The 15,758-nt window shown below is 44.8% G+C and overlaps 2 protein-coding genes across 4 annotated transcripts in view; one reads left to right on the top strand and one right to left on the bottom strand.

Annotated features, from left to right (window-relative positions):
• LOC144138024 (fatty acid synthase-like) overlaps positions 1 to 2,901 on the bottom strand; it is a 64,477-nt gene extending 61,576 nt beyond the window's left edge. For 2 of the 3 annotated variants that reach the window (XM_077670069.1, XM_077670068.1), the window contains exons 1-2: positions 2,773 to 2,896; positions 1,947 to 2,085 (exon numbers count right to left, since the gene is read on the bottom strand). In XM_077670069.1, the coding sequence (XP_077526195.1) occupies positions 1,947 to 2,079 (133 nt within the window). In that variant the 5' untranslated portion in view covers positions 2,080 to 2,085; positions 2,773 to 2,896. Of the gene's footprint in view, positions 1 to 1,946; positions 2,086 to 2,772 lie in introns of all 3 variants that reach the window. The other variant, XM_077670070.1, reaches the window with a different exon arrangement.
• Positions 1 to 15,758, top strand: part of LOC144138025 (uncharacterized) — a 490,339-nt gene that overhangs the window by 259,551 nt on the left and 215,030 nt on the right. The gene's annotated exons all lie outside the window — the stretch shown is intronic.

Here is a 15,758-nt window from a genome sequence, read left to right as displayed (position 1 = left end):
AAAACGGTGTTTTTTCGAAGTGAGCCAGATCTGCCTAACGTGAAAGTTTGTTACCTGAGCTAAATGCAACGCCGTCAAAGCCATTATATGATATAGTTTACATGTCAGCTAGGGGAAGTTTATGGCCACAATTAAATAAAAGTTATGCCGTGAATTTGAGAAATATTGGGGTGATAAGTTTAAATTTGGCTCGTATTGAATTGCAAAATTCAAGTTGATGCGACATTCTTATGAAAACATTATACAAATTGACTATCAAGCATGGTGCAATCGAGGTTTAGTGAAAATGGCACTAAAAATATGCAACAGGGCTTCAAGAACCCTAGAACTATACCAGGAAAGCAGGGGAGTGCTCTTGGCACCATTAGCAGCTGTTTTCACTTTTTTCCCTGGGATAATATTTTTGGGCACCCCTTAAGGGACTCACGAAGTAAGGAAGCTCTTCATTGCTTTGCCATGAATTTCCAAAACGCTTCATAAGATGGCTGCTCATGTCTTCCTCGTCACCTTAATGAAGTGGTTCATACTGTCAGAGGCAAAGCGGGGGAGATTTGTCAGTGCTTGTAAGCAGCGGCTATTTAGGTGTGTAATAAAATGGTATGGGATTAAGAAATAAATACAACTAAAGTTATTTCCAAGAGATGGGTGAGACGAAATGAAATCATTGTTTGACATCCCTGAGTTTCATTTCGTTCATATCCGTTCACTTCGTCATTAAAATTTGCGGTCAGATATTTCGCCGATCTCCTAATGGTCGTGTAAAGTCATGATAAGCGAGCTCCTAAAAGCAAAAAAAAAAAACATCCAGATAAACCAAAGAAACAGTCTCAACAGTTACGCCAAAAAAAAACTCCCATCGGGCAAATGGATTTCTCTCGTTTAGATCCGTAAAACAGCAGGATCTGGCTCATTTTCGAAACGAACTAAGATCTGCGTAAACGTCTTGAGGGCGTTATCAGAACTATTTTCTTGCCACCCATTTTTGAGGGGAAAGTTGCCGAGTATTTCTTGTCAATGCAGCTACATCCGACTCAGTTTCTGTTTCTGGATCTGGCTCATTTCGAAAAAAAAACGCCTGAAATGGCAAACGTGATCGTTTTTAACATTTTCGGTGGGATGTTCGCACTTCCCGTGGCCATAGCCGACACATGATGTAGGACAGTGGCAGGATCATCATACGAGTGCACAATGCCAAGAGTCGTCTTCCTCTTATCCTACCGTCCAATAATTCTGTATGGTAGAATAAACGCTTTCTCACGAGACAAACTTTCTAGGCTATTTTTTCATTATTTCTGACCATCCTAAATGCGAGGGGTGCATGTTTTAGCACACCTCCCTAAGTGTGTGTCAGATAAAATGCGGGCATACTTACAAGCTTACCACTACATAACGGCGCTTAAAAATAAACAAAAGTTTGATTGGGCTGACTTAGCTTAACTCAACACGGTATTTCATTCCAATCTTTTCTAAGGACCTTTTGGCCGATAAAGGGTACACTATAATGTAATTCAGAGCTAACGTAAATTGCACCAACCGTATTGCACATACAAATCGGTTCGCGCAATGCACAAGGCAACCAATCGCCGAAGGTATATAGAGGGATCGCGCTTATTGCGAAGGGTGGCATGGCTTTTATTGTACTCGAACAGCCGCAATTAGTTACCACAATTCTGTCTGTCTTCTTTAAAGACACCGTTCATTTGAAGAATAGCTTTATTTTTTGTTCCGGACAGAAAAGTATGTGTGTGTTATTTTAAATACATCAAAACGCAAGTTTAGTTTTGTTCAGCCGCACGACATGTCAATTGCGTTCAGACACCTTTAAGATACATTTCCCTTTTTCTTAATCTATCAGCTTTCGCGGTCCCCAATATATTATTTCGCGTGCTGCATACAGGAAAGATATACCTACGTCTACTAGCCGCTTTCGGCTTACATTCACTCACCTCGGGGCCATCGGGAGCCGTCGTCTGTGACGAAGTCATCGCCCCTGTAGAGTTTTTCTCCGAACTCCCTCAGGCTGTCCGCTTGAGGAAAGCGAGCCGAAAAGCCACTGATAACAATATCGTCATCAGACATCGTTGCCTGCAAGGATCAATAACATTTACTTATTTTAAGGCATGGAACCAACTACCAAAGACACATCCGGAGAAATATATTACCAAATTCCACAGGGGCGGCTAAACCATTGCTATTGAACCTGGACATATATTTATACCTACACAATCAAGTGCAAAAACAAACTTCTGGTGGTTCATGTCCAAGACGTAGCGTGTGGACACTGCCAAAGAAGAGGGGCCAGCACAAACTTCACTCGCTTTGGCTTCCAGCTGCAGTACGCGCCCACCCCGAAAGAATGCTGCCCGTACACGTCTGACAATCTATACTCCACGTATCGCGCACACGCTAGCACGCGAACATACTAGAACAACCAGGTGTTTAATGCGTAAAAAAAAAGCTATTCTATTGAGCAAGTGTTTGGGAAGGAGAAATCGAAGAAAGGCTCACATCGGACTGCGGTGGGCATGTGGACTGCAGAGCAGAGTTCATACAGCTCTAGGCTTCCAAGGTATAGGTGAACCCAGCAATTTTCGACAAGAAAAGGTACGCAGAAATGACGACGATGCGTGTAAAATATAAAGAGCGCTGCATTCGACTGATCCGCAGGGAATATGTTTCGGATTGTGCAGGATGAGAAATGAAGCCCGGTAACAAAGAAGAACTGCAGACGATGGTCTAATTCTTACGATGACCATAACCATCCCATCTTACCTTATGTGCTGCTCACAGTCCCCCACATATTGAACTTTTGGGCTGGAATGATGCGTGCAAGCACCAAAAGACGCCCCTTGTCCAAAAGATGGCGCTTTCGGGGCCAGACTGCTACAGCCACTTAATTCCACTCCACCGTTCTTTGCTTTCGGATCTGTCGCAGCAGATCTCGCCGTTTTGTTATATACGAATGCCTCCGGCTATCATCGACGAGTATCTGCTCTTGACCTTATGTCAAGTTGCAGAGCGATAGCGCCGTCTTGTAGTGTGTATGCAATTGGGCTACCCCACTTCTTTTCGCAAACAAGTGTATTTCATCTCGGCCGCACACGCAACCTCTTAAGTTTCCGCGGCGGAGTTATCATGGCTAAGATAACCCTGAGGAGCGCGTTGAACATCAAGCGCGATTTGGGTAACCCCTTCCACACAGCACGCGCAGACGAATAGGTTTGCAAATAGCTCTTATCGTATTACATCCCACAACGTTTCCATCTGAACCAATCGGCCGTGACCATAAAACCTTTGACATAATTCTGACTGTTGTCATTGTAAACAGCTCGATGCTTCTAAAGACAAAGGAAGGTTCTTTTCTATTTTCAATGATACATGGTAGATGGGAGAGCCGAGGAAAAAATATGCTCGCAGGCAGCTTGACCAGACCACAGCCACTATTTCATTTGGTTCGGTGGAGCAGCCAACCTTTACAGCGCTACAATGCATGCAATGTACATAGTAGGTGAACTAAGCACACTTGAACAAAACAAAACCTTTCAATGTACTTCGGAAAAAAATAAAAAAAATCAAGATCAAGAAGAAAATAAGTTTGTGTAAATGCGAAAAAAAGGTCAGGTAATCACAGAAAAAGAACGGCATAAAACTTAAGCATTATACATGAGCCGGAGGTTCTGGTAAGACCTAGAAATCAAACAAATGCCATCTAAATTGTAGGCCTTCATAAGAGAGGGTAACATGTAAGATAAACGCTTCTGACCGGTATTAAGTGCATTGTAGTGTTGATGTTGACTCGGATTCATGATAATCACCACTTTATTTCCTGCTGCCGCGATTAAATCAGGTTCGTTCTCGGAAGAAACAGTCGCCCCAGGCCCAGCCGTCGAAGTGATCTATCTCCATCTGTCTGCCAACACGGCCGCAGGCGTGAGAAGGACACCGCAATTACTCAATCCGTTTCTGCCATTGTAGTCAGGTGCCCTAGATTTCGTGATCTCTTTTTAAATGCAGAGCAATTCTTTAACTCACGATGTCACCCGTTCTAGTTGTCCATCGTCGTCCGCACCCCTCCCCCTGCACTATATAAAAAAAATAATACATACCGGCGCCTGGTTTCGATCCCACGACCCTGCGGGCGGAACGCAAGGTACATGGTGCTCTACCCACTGCGCCACAAAGCCGACACAGAATGGAGGGCTACGAACGCGCCTTATATCCTTGACTTATTCAAACTACGTCAAGAAGCTGCTGATACAACGCATTCACTACCTGTGGGCGGAACGCGAGGTACATGGTGCTCTTCCCACTGCGCCACAATAATCATACCCACCTGCTAATAAATGATGTCATACCCACCTGCTAATAAATGATGTCCCGTGACCACGTAATTACGTCTCCTCATTTAATTACAATACAACAACCAACAGCAACAAGTGCAACAACATTAACGTAACGAAACTACTTAACGTCGTGCGCCCCCGGAAATGCTCGGCATTTGATCGTGCCCCTCGCGAGGGGGAGGTTTAGTTTCCTGCCGCAGCAAGAACCAGGCGGCCTCCTGCGCAGTTTGTGGCGCATACCCACTTGGGGGATTGGCCAGGATCGTTTCACTTACTACATGCCGGTTACGGCAGTTTCTTGAGGCGCTTTACGTGCCTTTGTGTAAACCCATTGTGTAAGTGGAAACCCATCGTAAACGCATGCAAGAATAGCATCCGCTCCCACTTACAAGAACAGCAAAACTTCATCGATAGTAGTGTGTCAGTGACGAGATACAAGAAGGAAAGACACAAGGCGAATTTTTTTATATACGGAAGAAAGAAAGAAAAACACGCGCCCAGAGTGGGGACCGAACCCATGCCTTTCGATTAGATCTCGAATGCCTTATCAATTCGGCTATCTGGGCGACGGTGTTCCCCTTCACTTTCTGGGCTATTTATATTCACTAGAAGTGTATCTGACGCCTGAGGGTGGTAGCCAGCGCCACTCTCACTACACGGGGAGAAGGGGACCCTCTTTTCAACCCCCGGGGCGTGACTCGAACGTCTACAGCCTGCCATGAGCGGGTAACTGGCGGTAAGCCCTCTTATGCTACCTTGGCATCAAGACTGCCAGAACCGAGACCCTCGCTAGGCTTCGCAGAATAATATAGTAGGGAAATGAGGGGCTCGTTGAGGAAATACAGAAAGATAGGTCGGCAGTCTACAACGCCAAAGGAGGCATAGGGGTGTGGTTAGGCCTTTGTTTTTAATAGGTTTAATGAAAGTAACATTTGTCTTCAGGAGATTGTGTGAAGAAACCTTGTGTGACAGCCCTTGTGGTGTGTTACCTCATGCGCATGTGCGAGTGTTCTGTCCCTGGAGCGCAGAAGCTGTACCACGTTGCTACACACGTTCTGGTAATCTGGTTAGAATTCATTAGGTCCTAAACAATATGTTTCCAGATGACATATTTTATGCATTGTCGCTGAGTGGCCTCTATGGTTACCTAGGTAAACGATTCTTATTTTCGCCTATCTCTCACTAAGAGCAGTCTTAAGCAGAAACTAGAGCGCCTCATCCCAGGACCAATGTACTTGAAAGTACTTCTTAGTCCATGGCCATCTCCACCAGCTCAACGCAAACTACTGGAGGCATTACTCGACTAACTGGACGAGATCGGCGTGATTTCAGTGATTTAGAGTTTAGAAGACAGACTTTTTAATCCAACTACTCACAAACTGAATGTCTTTTTTTATTTTTCTCTCTTATTTTATTTCTTCTCTTTCTTCTTCTTCTTTCTGCCTTGTAATCTATAGGCCCTTTTCTTTCTACCTCACCCTTCCCCGCCGAGTAGCATGTCGGTGTCGCAATTCCGGCAGACATCTCGGCTTTCTCTTCTAATAAATACCCTTCTCTCTCTCTCTCTCTCTCTCTCTCTCTCTCTCTCTCTCTTTCTCTATCTCTCTCTCTACCGGGGACGGCCAGACAAGCTTTGCATGGCTTTGGCTGACCCCATTTTTAAATGATAATTCTCGAAAGTTGAAGTCAACCTGCTATTATTAATTGCTGTCACTACCCCATTGCAGTTTGATAAATTTCTACATCGCTTTACTGGTCCGTGTATTTCATTGAAGAATCCTTTCATGTGAATGAGCGCACCTTTTCAAGTTCTGATTTTATAGTCACAGTCACTACTAATCTTTAGTAATCATGGGGGCATACAGTGCCCAGTCCTCTGTGCCAGACACTACGCTACGGTTGCTGCCTGGTGGCTTCTTCCACGCGTACGAAAGAATAAGCGTAAGACGTAATCTCTGCGATGCGCGTTTGAGTACCTTTTGAAGAGGTGCTAAGGTGCCGTACTACTGTATCTGCAGGAATTTGTACTACTGTTCTCGCCTCATTCAATTTTACACTATACATTGTCTTTTTTTGCATTTCCTGATATTGTTCTTCGGCATTAATCAGGTTTGAGTTCGAGGCGACCGCGGCAGTAAAGATCGTGGTACAATCTTACCTATATCTCCTCCCAAATGTATTTTGATGGAGTCAATCAGGGAACAAGGTTTGTGTAGTAAATTTAGTATCTTGCAGGCAACTTGTGCTTCCGAATAAAATTGAAGGAAATCACCGAAGTGGGCTAGATAGTCACCAAAGTGATCAGTTCAGTTGAGAGTTGGTGAATTGACTACTGCGGCGTTGGCTTTACATGACTTTATCTCTGCGCGCTCTCCTTTTCAAAGGGATATGGTTGAACCGAGAACATTATCGGTGAAATAGGAGTAGCCAACGTTACTGATAAAACGGTGGAAATATTTTCCTATCAAACCAGTTTCTCGGGGCCTGCATACAACACAGACAACAAAATCATGCTCCTATTGAAGCACATGATAAGATGGCCGGGCCAACTGCGCATGTTACAAACAGGGGCGTAGCCAGGAATTTTTTTCGGGGGGGGGGGCCCGTGGTCGACCAAAACATGGGCGGGTGGGGGAGTATGTAGGCAAGGCTTCTTGCGCGTTGTTCGCCACGTGCAGCCACTGATCGCCACGTGCAGCCATCTGCAGTGGCGTGTTCGAGCGCACCCTGACGCGGTACTGCTGGCGCTGCAATCGACGATACATAAGCGGGATCACGCTCATTGCTCTCCACTTCGGTTCGCAGCAGCGGCTGTGGCAACAAGCTTCTGCTGCTAAACCAACACATTTCACTACGCAGTAGGGCTCGATTGCTGGCTAGTGGATTCATGATGTACGAAGGAATAAGTTTGCGCAAAACACGAGGACGAAGAGACGAGAGGACAAGACAGCGCAATTAATAACTTTTGCGGAAGTTGTGAAGTTAGGAGTTGCGCTCGTTTGGCCCTCTCGTGTCTCCGTCCTCGTATTTTGAGCAAACTCATTCCTTCACTGCGCAGATTAGTTTTCATTCAATTGAAACTTTCCCGCCAAGTGATATTGCCACACCTGCTGCTGCCAACCTGGTGTATTTTTGTGAACCATGGTAACGAATATGGAATTGTCGCGCGAGGTTGACACAGTTGGTAAAGAAGTGTTTAAACTGCGGGAAAGCTTGGAGATGTTACACTTCCTGTACGAAAAAATGAAACAAGATCAGGAAGCACTAGCAAAGGACCACAAAGACAACAAAGGAAAACAAAACGTGTTTTCCGTCGTGTATAGGCGCCCATCAGGTGACGCAACCCAATTTCTCGAGTTTCTTGAAAAGCTTCTGAATCATGTTTTAGTAGAAAACACCAATGTAGACTTAGGTGGTTACGCCAATATAAATATGCTTTCGTCTTCCCCGCTACAAAGGATCTCAAATCTCTGATCACATCTTATGTTTTTTCAAACACAATATCTACTGCGACGCGCGTTGCTGTTGAAGGCGCATCCCTATTGGATGTATTCATCTCAGATATTGTTATTGATTCATTACTGGGTGACGTAGTGTACACTGATATTTGTGATCATCTGGGTATCCAATTACTAGTGAATAAAATTCACTGCCTATCTAGGAGAACTAAAAAACCAGTTTTCGCTCAAGTACTTCAGTAAGTCGTGAAGCATTTCGCCGAGCCATTGCTCAAGAAACCTGGAACCGCGTTTAGCGAGCAAACGATAGTGACTCTGCGTGCACTGGTTTTATGAGCACTTTCAAAAGTTTTAAGATAAACTCTTTCCCAGCAAAAAAACAACAAGGACATCCAAAGCACGAAAACCTTGGCTAATACCTCAGCTTCTTGAAATGGTTAAACACAAACATGCCTTATAGTATGTGAAATTTGTGAAATCTAGAGATCAAGCCCTGCTGAAGCAGTTTAAGAAATATAGTAACAGTGTAACAAATCAGCTTAAGGCTGCTAAGGATACTTTTTTCATGGGAATGTTTAGTGACCCAGCGAATCAAAGAAGCGAGGTAATCTGCTGAAAATTGAATGTTCTATTAAAACCAACTTCAAATTCAGCTATTCCAGATGTTCAGTATCATAACGGACAGAAACTACGCGGAAATGCTGTACGTTACGCATTTATTGAAATCTTCTCATTAAAACCTTCGTCTAGTGACCATGACGCGCTAAACAGCTATGCTCAGTTCCTTCCTGCAAGCACGTTTAGCAACACTCTATTTCTTGTGACATGTGTCAAGGGCACCCCCTGAAAGGGGATGCATCAAACCCCCGAAAAAAATTAAAAAAAAACAAAGAAAACGTCAATTTCAACGGCGCGCCAGGAGCGCACCAGTTAGCAAACGCCAGCACCTAAACAGCGAGGCATCATGGGCAAATATGGCAGCGCGCTGGACAGCCAATTAGAGAACGCCGCGCAGGAGACCAGTGGCGTAATGGCCATATATGGACATAGAAAAGGCAAGGAGCCAATGAGAGTGCGCCACGAGACAGCCCAGAGGGGTTAAAGCGGGGCGCACAACGAGAAACGGGGAGGCAAGAAACCGAGAGGCAAGAAACAAGGAGGCGGTAGGAGCACGTGTGCTTCAAGGAACGAGCCAAGGGGACGCGGCCAGGCCATCGACCATGCCATCCCAGCCTGGGCGGGAGCGGGCCGACTTCACATCGGAACCGTCATACTAGGCGCACCACAAAACTGTGTCTTCGTGTACCAGTGGCATCGGTCGGGCACCAGCAGCCAACGTCTACGCTCCGTCGACCTGCGGTTCGACGGCCCCGAAAGGCTACGTTCGTGCCGAGCCTACCTGGAACCTCCAGCGGCAGCGGCTACCAGGGGGTAGCCACCAACGGAACCAGTCGGGACGCGCGGAGTCCACGCCGTCCAAGGAGTGACAGCGCGCATCGAACGCCGGCACCGAAGCGAGACGAGGACGCCCACCACCGAGTCGCGGCCACGCAAGGGTGCGAAGGGTCAGTGCCGACGACCGGGGTTGGCCAGTCCAATAAAGACGCAGTCAAAGGACAGAACTAGGAGGTTGTGGTGGTAGAGAGATCCACTTGGGACGTGATGCAATGAGCAGATTTAAACTAGTGCTGTAGAACTTTATTGTAGAGACGTTTGGGCTTTGCCTTGAATTGTATTTGGAATATTTAGTAAGCGGTTGAATGGTTAGCGGTTTTCATGCAATTTTCTATAGTGGTTTGCTTTATGGTTTTCCAAGTGTGCAATAAATGTGTATTTTGTTAAAGACGTCAACGGCTTTCCAGCGTCCATCTCACTGAGCTGGTAAAGACAACCTCCCCATCCGTGCAGGTAACATCTTGCCCCGACTAGCCCCTTAGACGTTTTTTATATATCTTTAGAGATATGGGTAATACCCGGTCCCTGGACGCCGATGGTATCCAGATTCGCCTGGTAAGTATGTGCTTGATATTACATGCCCTGCCCTCACCCCTATTTATAACCTAAAATTATCCACCCGCATCTTTCCCAAACAAATGCAGACCTCGCGTGTTGCTCTGTCTTCAAGCACGGTGATAAACGGGCACTGAACAATTATCGCCCTATTTCGATCATTCGAGTGTTTTCGAAGGGTACCAAAAAATTAATACAGGTCAGATTGCTATCATTCTTTACCCATCACAATTGTTACAAGAATTCCAACATTAGTTTAGGGAGCATCGCTCTACCGAAACAGCCCTCTTGACTCAAAAAGAAATAATTATAGATGCTTTGCATCGCCAACAAATAGCTTTAGGTATATACGTATAATTCTCCAAACTCTTTGACTTAATCACTCATTCTATTCTTCGCCAATTGGAAAAGTATGGTGTGCATGGAACAGCGCATGCGCTTCTAAAATCTTATCTTTCAAACAGAACACAATTCGTAGATAGCAACAATGTGACATCTTCGAGGACGCCGGTTGTTCCAGGTGTGCCACAAGGCAGCATTCTAGAGCCAATTTTGTTTTTATTTTACATAAATGACATTTACATTGCACATAAAACGCCGCATTTGTTTCATATGCTGATGACACGAGAGGTTTTATTGCAGAAACCTCGGAAACAGAGATTGACGTGAAGGCCAACAAAACGCTGTATGACCTAGATGCTTGGGCCTTGGTAAATTTTTTAAACATTAACCCTTCGAAAACACAAGATATCTTGTACACGACTAAAGGAAGAGCCGCGAAAAAGAAGCTGAATTTATTTCTGACTTCTGAGCAGTTATACATGGCGGAAACGTAAAAATTATGATTTACAATGCATTGGTATGACCTCTGTTGCAGTACTGCAGCATAGTGTGGTGTACTACTGGTGTCACAAATTTGAGCAAGCTGTATGTACTGCAGAAAAGAGCCATACGTCATATTGCTACCGTGCAATAAGCTTCTTCAACAACACATGTGTTTCTACAGTACGAAATTATTCCTGTGTTTTGTTTGTACGATCATCGGTTGATGTTTTGCTACAGAGCTTTTGTTAAGTATGGTACCAATACCATAATAAAACTTGCTAAGTTATAAGAAAACTCAAGTATTAGTCTAACCAGGCACAAAGAAATTTTTGCTGTACCGACACTTAGAACAACCTATGATGAACAATCTCTGTCTTACAAACTACCTTCCTTGCAAAATTTATTGAACGAGGAAGATTTTCATCCGCCATATAACCGAAACACTCATCAAACGCTTCGCCCAGCTCATTTCATCTCGGGAATAGTACAAGCCTCGAACTTCATTCCCTTTCCTTTCAGATTGCCGCTTTTAATGTGGACGTCACTTCATGACTATGCGTATGAACTTTTCTGTACTGTGGTTTCGTTATGTTAGAAAATTTTTGTATTACTCGATTGTAACACTTGTCAATTTATTTCCACTCATTGTTCATGACTGATCATCATGGTGCTGTTTGCTAACTTCTAACGGGGTCGGGACTTTGTCAAGTTGCTCGAGCTTTTAGTCCCGTACTCCTCCTTTTCAAAGGAAATTGAAGCTGTTTGATTGATTGATTGATTTACAGAATGATTGCCTTCGAGAATACTTGGCATGCTCTTAGGAATAATCAAAAGTAAGCTGCCCCTGTCACTCAAAGTAAAATCTACAAGTAGTGCATACTGCCGGTGATGACATACGGAACTAAAACTTCACATCTTGCTAAACAACATGATAGCTAACCTAGGTCGGCTCAACGGGCCATGGAACGAATAACGTCAGGAATAACATTCAGGGACAGGAAATGAGGTACCTGGATCAGAGAAGACACTAGAGTAGAAAATATTATAGTTCAAATAAAGAAAATTACGCCCACCTCCCCTAGCGGGAACCCTGGTGTGATGCAACGCATCTCATGGGGGGTTCCATTGGCGTTTTCCATCGTATTGATTACGCTTATAGCTGGGATTCTCACGCGAAGGGGAGGTGGGCGTAATTTTCCATTTTCACCATGCAATGCACATGCAGTACACGTATGCTCAGGTATGGTCTTTATTGCAGACGAGAATGAGTGCCTTGTGGTCCGTAAAGTGCACAGTTAGGGGCTCCACGATTGCATCAAGCAATCGTCGAGTACTGCGAGAGAGTGCAAGCGTAACGCGGACGACCGTCGACTGAGACCGTCGGAGCGCGGCATGCCGCATTATATTCACAGCGCCCGAAGGAGAGGAGAGCGCGGAGAGAGAGAGTACTGCACATGCGCAGCGCGCGCAGCGCCGACCGCAGCGCCGCCCATCGGCGATTAGCGACGGAGTGAGAGCGCGCTGCGCCAACCCGCAGCTGTTTGGGAGAGAGTGTTCGCTATCAGAGAGAGGGGAGGAGGAGAGGCGCAGCTGTGCAGACAACGCCGGACAGACGCAGGAAGGAAAGAGGGGCCAGCATGAGATACGTTGCATCTAAAAAAGAAATGGACTTGTGCTGGCCACGAGTGAGACGAACCGACAACCCCTTCAAAATTACGGTAACAGGGTGTATAACAAGAGAGGGGGCTAGAAAAATGCGGAGGCCTGCAATCCGATGGAGGGATGAAACAGAAATTCGAGGTTAAACTGTATACTCGCGCAGCGCTGGACCGGAGTTGTTGGAGGTTAGTGCAAAGGGAGAGGCTTTCGTCCTGCACTGGATCTGAGTAGGCTCTAATATATATATATATATATATATATATATATATATATATATATATATATATATATATATATATATATATATATATATATATAAATTTTCTGCATTTTCTCAGCCGCCCCATTCCATAGGGGCGATTTCCCTTGCAAGCCAGGTCAACTTACAAGCGTTGTTGTCCCACACAAAGGCCGAGCGCCAGGCCGTGGAGTCGCTTGTACCTATTTTACCGGGAGGTTGCATGGTGCCTTGCACAGCCACGGTGGACGTTCAACTCGCAACCGCCTGTGACAGGACATGCCGCCAGACTCTTTCACCCCCATCAATGCGGCAACGCGGCATAATGACAAGGGTCAGGGGCCCCTCGCAAGGGTAAAGGCAGCTTTCCAGGCATGGGTTCACATTTGAAGGGTCCAAACTGTACCAGGGACGCCTGTATTCATTAAAGAAACCGGTGGGTGCCCGGCGGTACCAGGATGCGAACCCAGTACCTCCCGCATACGAGGCGAGTGCTGTACCTCTGAGCCGTCGCTGCGGTTATATATATATATATATATATATATATGTGACGTCCCGCAGATGGATGGTGCAGGGCAGTTGGCCGGAATGGGAGATTAGCCACCAAGAGACGGTGCGGTGTGATAGTGGAGGACGATGAAGAAGAAGTTGTTAATAAAGGTGTTGGTTCGACGGACGCCATGTCTCCTGCGTTACATATATATATATATATATATATATATATATATATATATATATATAGAGAGAGAGAGAGAGAGAAAGATGTCCAGCTATCTTAGGGTGTCCCAGCTATCATGCGCAGATTTTAACAAAGAGAAATGGCGTTACTGGAAAAAAACCTAGCGCATAATATTTCCAGTACATTGGAGTAGTGGTGAGTAATTTTTTCATTAAGGAGATTTAAACAAAGAATTGCAATTAATTACCCAACTCGAGCAGTACTGCCCTAATCATTCAAGTGTCAACGAGACACTTGTAGGTACCCACGAGAGCAATCTAACTGCGGTATGTTGAGCGACGAACTAATTTGTACTCATTTATTATGACTGATTAGGATACCCCGCGAAAGATGAAACAATACCACGTGACAGCCCTCCCACGCGCATCGTAAAGCGCAATGGCCTTGAGCAGGCTGCATCTCAGTCAGCCAGAAGGAAATGAAGAAAAGAAAGAAAGAAGAAACCGCGTTCGAGTTTCTGCCTATCTCCCACACGCGCCCCGCGAAACTTGCTATTGCTGCTCATTCCATGCATACCCTTATCAAGCACGTGTGACGGTTGAGCAGTAGCCTTCAACCAGCTTATTTCAGCACGCTGGTTTGGCGAGGCCGTGTGGGCGCCATCACGTGGTATCTTTTATATATTGAGGGGTTTCTTTATCACTTATCATATCCAGCTGCGAAATTACTCCGTCGCTGTAAATACCGCAGTTAGATGACTCTCGTGGGTACCTACAAGTGTCTCATTGACACTTCTATGATTAGGGCAGTACTTCTCGAGTAGGATAATAATTCATAATTACTTAAATCTCATTACGAACAAATTACTGGCTGCTACTTCAGTGTACCGGAAACATTGTGCGCTAGATTTTTTCGAGTAACACCACTGCAATTTTTATAATCTTCATGCATGACAGCTGGGACGGCCTGTATTCTAGCGACGCAAGAACCTAAAGAAATGATAGTAGCGTTGAAAGCATAATATAAAATTAAGAATTATTAATAGCGAACTTCTATCTCATAAAAATGAACGCCCTAGTGCCGCTGACACCGAGTGCTCCTTCTCTTTCGCACCTTTCTGGTCTTCTTCATCTGGAGCTGCCTTGGATTTTGGATCCCGGTTCTCCACGAGGTATCTCTTTATTGTTTTGTTAGTGGTGGCCGGGAGCATGCAGAAGGCCATGCCATGACAATATCGTACAGGAGAAATTTGCCAGAGTTCCAGTTTGCAGTTCTCACGTAAGAACGTGTTAAATTGTTAATAAATCTCGGTCTTGCGTTGATTATTTCTGTCTGTTTTTGTTGTGTCGTATTTGTTTGCATAAGGCAGACATAACAAAGCGCTTTGTAAATAAGTATGACTTACTTTCAAGCATTGTCTTCGATGTCTATCTCGCAAAATGCTAAGCTCGAGCAAGCACCAATGGCCACTAAACAAGATTTTGGCCACTTGCCTGTTAAATAAAGAAAATTTATCGTGATCACTCGAGCCGTTTAAAGGGACAATTTAAGTTATATGTTCAAATTTTGGCGCCTTTACTCCTTCCTGAACAATAACAATTTCGGTTTTTCTGTCGTAAATACCAGTCGAGCACGCCATATTTGGATTTTTTGCATTTCTCTAAAAATATGTCCTGCCTTTATTTACGACGTTGAACGTCTGACACGTTGTTTTCCCTGGCTGTTTTGGCGCTTTTTTGACGCTTGAGATTGCGTAAAACTTCGTGTTCTAGTAATGACTACCTAGGTATGGCCAAAAGACATAACTTGGTCACCACGCACGCGGTGTAAGCCGAGTCAGTAGGGATTTTTAAGCCTCACCTATTGCGCACTTCTGTCAGGTAATCGGTGGAGGGCCGAAACCTCCATTCAAATGGTCATGCCCTCTCCGGACAAGCCGCTTTTTCATGACAACCGCATACATTCTAGCCCTTCAAAAGCTGCGTTGGCATCCATATAAGTGCTTTCGCCATTCAAACTTTCAGTACACTAGTTTTTAAAGGGCTAGCAAATTTAAACTGCATCTTGACTTGCCCTCGTCTTTATTTCTCTGGTGCAATCCATTGAAATCAGAACCGACTAGCTCCAATTAAACCCTTAATTGTTAAACTAAACCTTAACCAAGTCTTTCTAAGCTTCATTCCGCTGTATCTACAGTTAGCTGGACTTGAAGCACCCTGTGCTTAAAATTGTCGGCTTCGGAAGCGCTTTCTTTCGAAGGCAATATTGGCATTGTCCATGGCGTTACAAAACGTGTTTTGGTTGACGTTCTAAAAGCTGAAGTAATACAGAATTATTGGTTCTCTCTCAACGCAGAGGGGTGGGGGGGTGCAAAATACAGAAGTGCGAGTTGTGAACTCTCAGCGGTGGTGTTTCAGCTTATTTACCTTGACAAAAACGCCTTCGCATATACTGTTGCTAATAATGAGCAGCCATGGGATCTAAAATAGCTGTCATTGAAAGGCATATGTTTTATTCTTGCAAAATAAAAATAAATGGGGGGATGC

Source organism: Haemaphysalis longicornis, unplaced genomic scaffold (genome assembly GCF_048455015.1).
Source record: "Haemaphysalis longicornis isolate Haplotype H1 unplaced genomic scaffold, Haemaphysalis longicornis Haplotype H1 scaffold_5, whole genome shotgun sequence".
Lineage (NCBI taxonomy): Eukaryota > Metazoa > Arthropoda > Arachnida > Ixodida > Ixodidae > Haemaphysalis > Haemaphysalis longicornis.
This window is presented reverse-complemented; position numbering and strand designations above follow the sequence as displayed.